Raw genomic sequence first — 13,169 nt, 5'->3', positions numbered from 1 at the left:
TTCTTTTCTTTAATCACAATGCATAATCTCTTTTATTTATTTTATCATCCATTAATAATACAAACGAAATGAATTTCAAAGGGTGAGAATGGCTGCAATTGTTTAATTTGAACTAGAAAGCAAGCTTTTTATTAGGACGAATTAGATCTTTTTTATTTTAGAAAATAAATTTGACAGTTCGACTCATTCACTAATTCATTATAGGAAAAAATCTAATTATTCTCATTTTTTCTTTTGTTTAATCACATGTTCTCCACTGTTTTAAGTTGGTAACTAACAATGTTATAATCTCTTTAGTTTGCCTTGTTATCCCTCTAATTGAAATTGATTATGCAAATACAAAAGAAAAGAATGTTCTAAGGGCAAGAGAGGCTGCAAATTAAGGGTGTTCAAATCGAACCGGAAAATCGTACCAAACCGAAAAATCAAACCAAATCGATTAAAAAACCCGACTAGGTTTGGTTTGACTTGGTTTGATATTGAGTAAAAAAAACCCGAACCAAACCGACATATAAATATATAAATTATATTTATTTTTTAAGACTTTATAGTGAATTTTCTTTAGAAAATGTAAAAATATTTGAGATCCTCTCATGTATTAACCTTGAAAGCGTAAATTAAAGAAAAATTATTGTTAGACGACTAAGAAAATAACTATCATGTGTTACTAAAAAAATTCTCCCATTAGAATATTTTAATAGATCATATGTTTGCCAATTTTTTTCCATATTTACTAAACATATATTCACTTATTAAAGCTTTACCTATAATTTTAACAAAGTAAGATCGAAATAATATTCATGTAATAAAAAAACCCGGAAAACCCGACAAAACCGAACAAATCTAAACCGATATAGTTGTTTGGTTTGGTTTTGATAAAAACCGAACCAACCCGGTCCATGTACACCCCTACTGCAAATATTTAATTATTTGAATTATAGACTAGTAACTTTATATTAGGGTTATCACTCCGCGATATATATATATATACAGGGGGATGTTGTCTCTTTCGCTACCATTATCTTATTATCTAATGGAGCATAAGCATGTCAAATTAGGGATGTTGTCTCTTTCACTCCGATTATCTTATTATCTTGCCTTTGCTATTGTTTTTTTTTTTTTTTTGCGTCTTTCCTCCGAGGGTCTATTGGATTCTCTACCTTCAGAAAGTAAAGATAAGATCTATGTGTTCATTATCCTTCTTAGAATCTACCTATAGAATAATACAGTGTTTGTTGTTGTTGTTTAAAATGGAGCATAAGAAGGTCTCCTTATGATCCTTAAGATGAATGTTGCCTTTAGAAATGAAAGCACCAAGCCACCACTCTACGAATTAGGTACATTTTAAGGTGGATGACTTCAAGAGATTATCATAATTTTCGTGTGATATTTCTTTTAGGTTTATGATGCAGTACTTGTTATAACTGGTGTAAACAATCATAAATATTATGATTTGCTGTAATATTTCTCTAGTAAAATCTTGCATCCTTCAATGCCATGACCTTATAATGATGTAGTTTAATTTGCCATGAGATTTAAAAAGTAAATACAGATGAAATTATTATTCTTTTATATGCTGTTGCGCTTTCAACATTCTATATAGAGCCAACAATTATAGAGTATCATTACTCGTAACCTATTTAATTATATTTGTTTAAATGCTAACAAAACAAGTTCAAATGCAAGAACATATTTACTGAAAGAAATATGATCACTGCAATAAGATATTCGGTTCATCATCCCCTCGTTATCATAAACGTACTATGACACTCGCGTGATTATATAACTTTTTGAAATTTGTGATATTAGATAAACCATAGCATTTATATAATTATAAAATTCTTTTTAAGGTTAAATAAATTCAAATTTTGAATTATTTTAAATATAAACTATATTTTTTTATATCGAAATTAAGTACTATTCCCTCCGGTCCACAATAAGTGATCAATTTGCTTTTTTATTTTGGTTCAAAATACATGTCCATTTATATAATCAAGAAAGAATTCAATTTATTTTTATAAAATTACCATTATGTACATATCCATAAAAAGTTTTCTTACACCTCACATTAAATATTTAATTAAGGGTAGTTTAGTCATACTAGATATTTTTATATAAAATTTAATATTTTCTTAATGGACGTGCCAAAAATAAATTAATCACTTATTGTGGACCAGAGCATAAATCAAAAAATGAGAGGGAGAGAATAGTGAATACCATAGCTCGAGTGAAATTTGATAAAGAAACTTGTCAAGTCCAGCATTATATTATATAGTTGATCTTAATCGGTGTCATAAACGGTTCGATCATTGAATCAGCCAATCAAATTCGAGAATAAAAGATCCAACGGTCCTAAGAGTCTCAAACACGTCAACTCAATTTTACACACTGTCACTCGTAACTCAGTAATCGGAAACTCGTAACGCGGATCAGCTAAACCTTAACAGATCACACAACACGAAAACTCAGTGCAAAATCTTCGTTACAATCGCCGGCGGGCAGATCGGAGAACGAAAATGTTGCCGCCGGAGCTCCATCCGCGGACGTTCCGTCCGTACATATCAGCCTCAACTAGTGCGCCTTCTCTCTCCACCTCCTTCGACGGCGTTTACAGTCCCGAACGAAACCCTAACGGTGGTAGCAGCAGCAGCTCCCTGAACAGTAGATCTCTACGAAACTCTCGATTCTCGCCGTCGGCGTTCGTTCACAACGCTCGAATCGCTGTTGCGTTAGTTCCTTGCGCCGCTTTCCTTCTTGACCTTGGCGGCACTCCCGTCGTCGCTACGCTCACATTGGGTCTTATGATAGCTTACATCCTCGATTCACTCAACTTCAAGTCCGGTTCGTTTTTCGCCGTCTGGTTTTCACTCATCGCCTCTCAATTTGCTTTCTTCTTCAGCGCATCACTGTTCGGAACTTTCAATTCGATCATTCTCGGCCTATTCGCTGTATCAGTTTGTAGTTTAGCGAATTTCTTAATCGGTGTGTGGGTATCGCTTCAGTTCAAGTGGATTCAAATTGAATATCCGACGATTGTGCTTGCACTCGAGCGGCTATTGTTCGCTTGTTGTCCGATTATTGCTTCTACAGTTTTTACCTGGGCAACAGTCTCTGCAGTTGGTATGGTTAATGCTGCTTATTATCTTATGGTGTTTAACTGCATTTTCTATTGGCTTTTTGCGGTGCCTCGTTTATCGTCGTTTAAACTGAAGCAAGAAGTGAGTTACCACGGTGGTAGGGTTCCAGATGACAATTTTATCCTTGGGCAGCTTGAGAGTTGTGTACATACGTTGAATCTCTTGTTTTTCCCTCTTTTGTTTCATATTGCATCGCATTACACGGTTATATTTGTATCTGCGGCTTCTATTTGTGATCTGTTTCTGCTTTTCTTCATTCCTTTCTTGTTTCAACTGTATGCCTCGACGAGAGGGGGGTTATGGTGGGTGACGAAGAATGAGCATCAGTTGCAGAGCATTCGCGTGGTGAATGGAGCTATTGCTTTGTTTGTTGTTGTCATTTGCTTGGAGGTTAGGGTTGTGTTCCATTCGTTTGGACGATACATTCAAGTTCCACCGCCGTTGAATTACCTGCTTGTCACTATAACTATGCTGGGAGGGGCAGCTGCAGCTGGTGCTTATGCTCTTGGTATGGTTTCTGATGCTTTTAGCTCACTAGGATTCACTGCTTCAGCTGTCATTGTAAGTTCTGCTGGCGCGATCGTGGTGGGATTTCCTGTTCTGGTATGTATTGGCATGTTTTTGGTCTTCTTAAATTTACTTTTCTGTTATTCTTTCCATTTCCATGCTGTGCTTTTGTTATTTGACCTTTTCTATTATTGACAAGTGAAGTGAAATTAGCTTACGTTTGCGCCTTTCAACATGGTGAACCCAGTGTAGTTTCAGAAAATTGTTTGTTGAAGGACCCGGTACCTGTGATGGTGGGAAAGAAGGTAGCATGTGGAATAGTCGAGGTGCACACAAGCTAGGCTGGATACCACCTGTCACCAGAAAAAGAATCACTTTGCCTTAATCCCAAAGCTAATTTGGTTGTTGACAATAAATTCTTAAACTTTGCTAACTTTGACTTTTATTTTAGATCTTCATTTATGTGGGAAAATGATACGGACAACAACAACAATAACAACCCAGTATAATCCCACTAGTGGGGTCTGGGGAGGGTAGTGTGTACGCAGACCTTACCCCTACCCTGGGGTAGAGAGGCTGTTTCCAAATAGACCCTCGGCATCCTTCCCTCCAAGAACTCCCCACCTTGCTCTTGGGGTGACTCGAACTCACAACCTCTTGGTTGGAAGTGGAGGTTGCTTACCATCAGAGCAACCCCTCTTGTCACGTAATGTGAGATAAACGTGAAATATCCAAAGAAATTCAAGGGAAGATGTTTTTTTCAATAGAGGTAAGTGAAGATGCTTAAAGAAGACAATTCAACATTCTCCTAGTTTGATGGGCACCCTTGGAACACTTGGTTGCACTTTGATTGAGGAATCTTAAAGTTCGACGAAGTAATGTGGAGGGTGATGTTACATGCCTTTAGATGAGCTAGTAGCCATTGGCCATAAATTCCTTCACCCACAGTGTATCTCAATCTTGAGTTATCAATATTAGTTAATCAATTAAGCGTCAATCTAAAATTAGTTAGGATCAGATATGCTAACTGTCTATATCTAGTCTCTCTAGTTTGCCCCATTTTATTCTACAAAATAATTTTCTTTTAAGACGAAACAGGGATTCGCTAAAACTTAAGGTTCTTTAAATCTCACTTGTATCTCTACACTGCCATATAAACCTCTACATTGACACTGATCGCTAACCAGACCAAATACATCCAACAAAAACTAGGCCTAATGCAAGTGAAATTAATTTCAGTGAGTTGGTATTATCCATAATGATTGTTTGCTTCTGCTACGTAATGTTCTTCGTTTAGTTATTGATTTGAGGAGATTGTAGGTGGTTGAAGCAACATACCGTCATGCATTTCTAGGGCGAACTTAAGAGGTTATATTTTTAATATATGTGGAACATGGCCAAATCATCTCATGCGCCTCTCTTTTATTCTACCTCCATGTATGATACTTGTATCCTCTATAAGAAATTATTTTTCCTAGCACATTCATCTTGACATCATTATATTTGCGATGCTCATCTTGCGGATATATTGGACCTTTAAGGTTTACATGTACTCTCATATAATGTTGTTGATCTCACAACCGTTTTGGGAACTTGTCTTTCACTTTGTTACAATTTTTCCCGACACCCGTAGCCTCTATTTCAACACTTATATTTTATTTTTTGTTTACATCTTCATCTATGATCTATCATGCCTTTCTTCTGGAACTAAGGTTGGATGTTTGAATTGTTTGTATTAGGCACCACAATCTTATCTAATTTCTTGTCTCCCTTCTTATGGCGGCTAAACTTGTGGTGCATATATTCTGTCAAATGTCAAATGGTAAATCATGTAGTAAAGATTGCCCAAGACTAAAGAAGACAACAACTCTTTCCCTTGCTAATTTGAGATACTTAGCCCCGTCTTCTGTCTGGACATTTGTAGCATGAACAACATAATATGGAAGCCTAACCTTAGGTAAAATAATGATAAAGACGGGGCTGCCTTTGATACCATGTAAAGAAAATTGACCTAGAGCCTAATTCAATTCCAAAAACTAACTCTAAAGGTGAGGATTACCCAAGGCAATGTAAGATTACAACAACTCATTCCCTCAACCACTATTTATTCCCTCTGTTTAAGTTTATCTGAACCTATTTGATTGGACACGGAGTTTAATAAATGAAAACTTTTAAAACTTAATGGTCTTAAACATGCAATAACATTAGTGTGGTTATAAAACTTTTGAAATTTGTGGTCTAAAACATGCGATTATATTTGTGTGACTATAAAAAGTTGTTATGAAGGGTAAAATAGGAAGTTTAAGTTAAATTGTTTTTAAATTTAGGAAGAGTCATTCTTTTTGGAACAAACCAATAAGGAAATAAAGTCACATAAACGGGAAGGGATGGAGTAATATTGACATTCTTAACAATGTTTGCTACGAACTTGTCATTTCATGGTCTATTTTGAAACTTAGATCCGGCATTCTGTGGGTGATATAGAATTCTTTAAGAGAGTATAATATACTGAATGTCTGCTAGATTTTGACTTTATTATGGACATGTAATGAGGAAATGAGTGCTTGAATTAGGTGCCTCATCCCAATCAGCAAGTTTTAGTAAATGTGGAGTGGTTTGGTAGAACTTGGGTGATCCAAGAACCATGAAAGCTAAATTTAGTTGGAATTGTGATAGGTGGAAAGGAAGACGGGCATGAAATGTTGCTCCTCTGGCAATTATGTAGGTTGTTTGGAGAGAGAAATATGAGAGCTTTTGAGGGTGTATAGATGAACTTTGTAGAACCGCGGAATACCCTCTTATTCCTTATTTCCTTATGGTGCACCCATGAAGGTTGCTTTATGTATAGAAGATTGGGTGTTGTTTGCAGAAAACCTTATTTGTTTGTAAGTTTTTTACTTTTTGGTATACTTCCTGTATACGGTTTTTTTTGTGCCCAAAATATGTTGACAACATTATTACTTAATAAAAAAAACGGTTTCATGTGGCCTACGTCTTGGTCAATCCATAATGACCAGGATATTAAGGCTTGTGACTGCATTTAGTGTCTAGTTGCACTAGTGTTGTGAAACAGAATTGCAGCATTTATTGGAGAGTCACTTGAGGGAAGTCATTCCTTTTCTTTTCTCCCCTTCAATTGCGGCGCTGTGGCATATCCGCTGTGCATTTAAAACCAAATTGATGAATGTTAAGTGAACCAAAAAAGTTTATTTTAAAAAAAAAGAAAAATCTCCAGTTCACTGATTAGTGGCAGATACGACTCTATGGCAGTACTGGATATAATTGAACCCACTGTTAATTCTGTGAGCTTGAAATGAAAAGGTAAGCAAAAATTTTGGCGAATTCTTGGTGCATATCCTTGTGGTGCCGTGAAAGAAAATTAAATCTACTTTCCTTGTGGAATCTTTGCCATTAAATATTAAAAATGGATATTTGAAAAATCTAACACATTGAAACAGCATAAAAATTGTTGCTTGAATGTGTCGGAGAAGCTCTCAGGCATTGGACCACATTTTAGTGATCCATACATTTGACTTTTTTTAACCAATGAAAAACTAAAAAAAATATTGGACATATGTCAATGATCTTTACTTCAATATGCAGTTTGTTCCACTCCCAGCAGTAGCAGGATTTTATTTGGCTCGTTTCTTCACGAGGAAGAGTGTCTCGTCATACTTTGCTTTTGTTGTGCTTGGAAGCTTGATGGTTATATGGTTCGTAATGCACAATTACTGGGATCTAAACATTTGGATGTCGGGCATGCCTTTAAAATCCTTCTGCAAGCTCATTGTTGGTAGTGTTATCCTAGCAATGGCCATTCCTGGTTTAGCTATTCTCCCAGCGCAATTTCGCTTTCTGACCGAGATTGGTTTGATTGGCCATGCTTTGCTGCTATGCTATATTGAAAATCGTTTCTTTAGTTACTCTAGCATTTACTATTATGGGTTGGAGGATGATGTGATGTACCCAAGTTATATGGTAGTCATAACTACTTTTGTTGGTATGGCGGTTGTGAGGAGACTTTCCGTGGACAACCGCATTGGATCAAAGGCTGTTTGGATTCTAACTTGCCTATACTCCTCAAAGCTGGCTGTGCTTTTTATCACGTCAAAGGGAGTTTTGTGGGTGTCAGCTATCCTCCTGCTGGCTGTTTCTCCTCCCCTGCTTCTTTACAGGTATCTTCCTGGTCCAGCTTGATATGTTATCTGCAACCCCCACCCCCCCACCCCAAATAAAAAATAAAAAAAACGAAACTCACCAGCACTAAAAAGATTGTGTTCCTTCTTCCAGATTCCTAATTTGTTTATCTTGCAGGGATAAGTCAAGAACTGCCTCAAAAATGAAACCTTGGCAAGGTTATGCTCATGCTGCTGTTGTTGCTTTATCAGTTTGGTTCTGTCGTGAAACAGTATTTGAAGCTCTTCAATGGTGGCATGGTAGACCTCCTTCTGATGGTTTGCTTTTAGGCTCCTGCTTGCTCTTGACGGGATTGGCTTGCGTCCCGATTGTTGCACTTCACTTTTCACATGTTATGGTATTCCCCCCAACTTATTTGTTGTTGTATTTGATGCTTTCTTATTAATAGAATTGTTGATGATTAGAACAGTGATTGTTAATAGATAAAATTTATTACTCTAAAAGGAAATGTGCTAACATGTTGATTTTCTGTTCTGAACCCTCCTCTTAATGAGAAAGATAATTTATTTACTATATAATTACAGATATCCAGAATAATTAAGTGTTTATACATCTGGGATTGGGATGGAATAATGTGAATCTTCAAATCAAGACTGTTTGCTTACGCAGATCCACTCTCTGTTAGTTTGCTACACCTCATTTGGGAAGCCTAGTTCATGTTATCTTTTGCTCTTAACTGTTCTTTAAACATTTCATGGTCATAGAATAGGGATACTTATATTACAAACACGTGGAAGTGCAATATCCTGATAAGTATCTTCTTGTTTTGCGTAAATAACCACTTTTCTGGTTGCTTTAGTTGGAGGGCTTGACTGGATGCAACTAATTAGGAGCTTTTTCTTTTTATCTTGCAGTCTGCAAAGAGATGCTTGGTGCTGGTGGTTGCAACAGGTTTGTTGTTTATCCTAATGCAGCCGCCAATCCCCTTGTCATGGACTTACCACTCGGACGTAATCAAAGCTGCTCGTCAATCTGCTGATGACATTTCTATTTATGGCTTCTTTGCATCAAAGCCTACGTGGCCCTCATGGTTGCTTATTGTTGCAATTCTGCTCACCCTGGCATCTGTTACTTCCACCATCCCCATTAAATACGTCGTTGAATTGAGGACATTTTATGCCATTGCTATAGGCATTTCTCTTGGAATTTACATATCAGCAGAATATTTTCTCCAGGCTGCAATCCTCCATGTTCTCATTGTTGTCACCATGGTCTGTACTTCAGTATTTGTTGTTTTCACTCACTTCCCATCTGCTTCAAGCACAAAGCTTCTGCCATGGGTATTTGCACTTCTTGTGGCTCTCTTTCCCGTGACATATTTGTTGGAGGGCCAGGTCAGAATAAACAAAACCATCCTTGGAGATAGTGCGGTGCAAGATATGGGAGAAGAAGACAGCAAACTGGCAACCCTTCTGGCCGTTGAAGGTGCAAGGACTTCCCTTCTTGGCTTATATGCTGCAATCTTTATGCTTATTGCACTTGAAGTGAAGTTTGAGCTAGCTTCGCTGCTGCGAGAAAAGGTAGTAGATAGGGGTGGAGTTAGACACAGCCATTCAGGTCAAAGTAGCTCTAGTACTGTTCCCCAGAGATTAAGGTTCATGCAGCAACGCAAAGCCTCTGCTGTTCCAACCTTTACAATCAAGAGAATGGCTGCTGAGGGTGCCTGGATGCCTGCCGTTGGTAATGTTGCTACGATCATGTGTTTTGCTATATGCCTGATCTTGAATGTCAATCTCACTGGTGGCTCAAACCGTGCTATTTTCTTCTTGGCACCTATCCTGCTGCTGCTTAATCAGGATTCTGATTTTGTTGCGGGTTTCGGGGACAAGCAAAGGTACTTCCCTGTTGTTGTTGTTATCTCTGCCTACTTGGTGTTAACCACCCTGTATAGCATATGGGAAAATGTATGGCACGGGAATGCAGGGTGGGGATTAGATGTAGGAGGTCCAGATTGGTTTTTCGCAGTCAAGAATTTGGCACTTCTCATTCTAACATTCCCAAGCCACATCCTTTTTAATCGCTTCGTGTGGAGCTACACAAAACAGGCTGAATCTATGCCGTTGCTGACAATACCTCTTAATTTGCCATCAGTTTTGATGACGGACATTATCAAGGTTAAGATATTGGGACTCCTTGGAGTTATATATTCTTTAGCCCAGTATCTGATCTCTAGACAACAATATATTTCAGGATTGAAGTACATTTAGTCAAACACAAAAATTTTGTACTATATGTTTTAGCAATTTTCAAGTGAGGAATGAAATTAAAGATTTTCTTGCCATTGAAAATTGTTCTGTTATTTATGGATTTTATGCGCCCTTGGTTTCTCCATGTTGCTATGATTACGAGTTTGACCTCGTATGTGATTAATCAGTTGATGGCATTGTGTAGCTCTTAATGCCTGGTGAAAATATTCTTGGTATTCTACCGAGTTTTATTGAAAAACCTGAAGTACTCGGTAATGTTGTATAGGTTTTTCTTTTGGGTGTTGTAGATATGTGTTGTTAGATTTCTTGTTCTTGTAATTTATAGTGTGAAAGCAGAAAAGTATGTTGTTATTGTTATAGCGGAATTGGAGATCTTGGAAGGCAAAATGAAGAAAATGAGTCGGATGAAGATCGTTTGGCATATTTATTTTTAGTGAAAAGTATTTGATTCTTCTTCGTCGTCTTGTTTCTGTTTGCTTTCATTTGGAGCAGACATCATATTCTGCCTTATGAAAGGGAGCCTTGGAGCAATGGTAAAGTTGTTTCTGTAGGTCACACGGAAACGAGCCGTAGAATTCGCCACTAATGGTTGCATCAAGGTAGGCTGACTACATTACATTCCTTGGAATACGATCCTTACCCGAAATGCGGAATGTTTCGTGTAGTCGGCTGCCCTTTTATCATATTTGCCCTTAGTGGTGAAACATAGACATCGATATTACTTTTGGAACTTCATAATAAGTTGTGAAATATAGTTATGTCAATATTTCGTATGAAAAACAAATTATACTCGTAGTCATCACCATAATTTATCATAGCTAAAATTATTAAGGCATGCATATGCTTGTTTCCACATATGCAAGGTCATAATCCTCAAGTACTTATAAAATCATGCCTTTTTTGGATAGGAAATTATGCTAAATTAGAGAAAAATCAGTTAGAGATATATTACTAGTTAACATGCGTCGACAGGGCCGGATGTAGTGTTGTGACTACGGGTTCAATTGAATCCATAACTTTCGACGCAGAGTAAAAATTTATATGTAAAAATTCACTAAAATTACAAAAAAGTAGATTTGAACCCATAGCTTTAAAAATATAATGGGTTCAATGCTAAAAACCTTAAAAATTAAACCCATCGGATTTAAATCTTGGATCCGCCTTCTGTGCATCGACTAATCTGCTTAATTTAGTTGCCTTATCCTTATGTTTGTTTGACTCAAAAGATATCGAAACCTTTTTGAATAAATCAATCAAAGAGAATGAAGGGGTAAATTTTAGTCAGACATAATAAATTCCAGATCAAAGAGCTAACAGTATAAACAATACATAAGATAAAGAGCTATAGTCGATCTTATTGAAGTTCAACATTGTGATTCCCATCAATTGATGGGTGAGATAGCTTGACATGTTCTTTTGCAAATTACTTCTTTCCTATGAAGATTACAAGAAGAGGGCTTGAGAGAGAGAAGGGGGGAGGAGACCGCCCATTCTCGAGGATTTTTCCCCACTATATATAGTCAAGGCATCCTTGCCATTTACTTGGTCTGACGTTCTCCCGCACCAAGGGTGCCTTGGTCATTCTTTTAGATGTTTCTCCTTCTAACTCGACGGGTGTCGAGAATGGGATGTGGAGTGGGCTATATTATCTTTTACTGCCCGGTCACTTCGGCGAGACGTTGGTCAGCTTGGCCGTGACAGTCAGATTTTGACCAATACAGTTAGTCCCTCTGTCTGTCGAGGTCGTCCCCTATCAGGCCCGGTAGACGGATCATGATTGCTACGAATTCGAGCGAAATCTGACTTCTCGTTCCTTAGTTACGTTACTTGGGTTTTAGCGAGGTGGCAGCGTTCTTTTGATACCCGTGCACCATTGTGGCTGTTTCGGAACTAAAACGTCATTTGGTATAAAAGCGTTATTTCGTGGTTACCGCTATTATGACAGACGTTCCTGGGGAACTGAAACGTTTCGTGCCCTATCAGGTTTGAATAGCGACTCTTGGGTTTCGTGCTCAGGCGATTTATGTCACTTATAAATAGAAGGAACTTATCATTCGATTGACACTCTTCTTTACCTTTTGCTCAAAAGAATTCTGCAGATATACTTTCTTCCTGATACTCCAAGTTTTCGTTTGTCCTTAGTTAACTGAAAATCTTTATCCTTTCTTTCTGTTGCCTTTCTGCCGCATCTTCTGGACAAAATGGCTGGTGATTCCTCTCGCACCGATCTCCCTGTTGCAATTTCGGCACCGGAAAGTGCTGCTCAGGCCACTGGAGGGGTAGATGCGGTGGAAGACGAGGAGGTCCCATCGATAGTTGAGATTTTGCCTCGCCCTGGGAGAGAATTGACCGACTTCAGCAGTCGCGCCGGGACGGAGCCGGAGCCTGTCCCTTCTGTTATGAGAGAAGGAGACATTGAAGAGTTGAAAACCAGGTGGGGGGTCCCCGACTACGTCGATATGTGACCGGCGGTAGGAAACGACATAGTTCATTTTTACCATCCTGGGTATTGTGTATTTTATGCCTACCCCTTCCTTATTGGATACACACTTCCCCTCCCTCTCCTGGTGGTAGACTTCTCCCGTTTTTATGAGGTATGCCCCTCCCAACTTTCGCCGTACCTGTACAAGCTGTTCCTTATGTTGCTCAAGTTTGCAGAACTCGCCGGTCGTGAGATCACCTTGGATCACCTGCTCAGTAACTTTGCCCCTCAGCTCATCCGTGGCTCGATGCTTCACATGCGTCCTCGGGGGTCGAAGAGTTTGGTGGAGAAAATGGACGACAGGACTAACCATCGTTTTTATGAGAATTATTTCTATGTGCGGACTGAGCACATTGTGGCGAATCCAACGGGGTTTCCTGAGAAATGGAATTTGCACGTAAGTCTCATGCTTCTAGTCGGAGTTATATCTGACCATTTTCCGTTACAGTACTAAACCCTGTTATGTCTTTGCAGTTGAGAAATTGCCTCCTCCACCTGTCGAAAATATCCGTGAGTGGATGAGCGCGATTCTCCCTCATACGGCGGAGGTCCGCACGTGGGCGACCTTCTATGACAAGTATGGGCGCATGCCTCTTTCTGGTAAGATGTCATTTCTGTTCGCCGTTTTTCTCTTTTCCC

The 13,169-nt window shown here is 38.4% G+C and overlaps 1 protein-coding gene across 1 annotated transcript; it reads left to right on the top strand.

Moving 5' to 3' along the window:
* Positions 1-2,388: 2,388 nt before the first annotated feature.
* LOC104219361 (uncharacterized) lies at positions 2,389-10,129 on the top strand. Its single transcript, XM_009770036.2, has 4 exons — positions 2,389-3,740; positions 7,248-7,819; positions 7,959-8,178; positions 8,696-10,129. Exons 1-4 carry the CDS (start codon positions 2,517-2,519, stop codon positions 10,046-10,048), a joined length of 3,369 nt encoding a protein of 1,122 aa, XP_009768338.1. The 5' UTR covers positions 2,389-2,516; the 3' UTR covers positions 10,049-10,129.
* Positions 10,130-13,169: the final 3,040 nt, after the last annotated feature.

Source organism: Nicotiana sylvestris, chromosome 4, assembly GCF_000393655.2.
Source record: "Nicotiana sylvestris chromosome 4, ASM39365v2, whole genome shotgun sequence".
NCBI classification, from domain to species: Eukaryota; Viridiplantae; Streptophyta; class Magnoliopsida; order Solanales; family Solanaceae; genus Nicotiana; species Nicotiana sylvestris.
The sequence above is the reverse complement of the archived record's forward strand: the minus strand, read 5'-3'. Positions and strand labels throughout refer to the sequence as shown.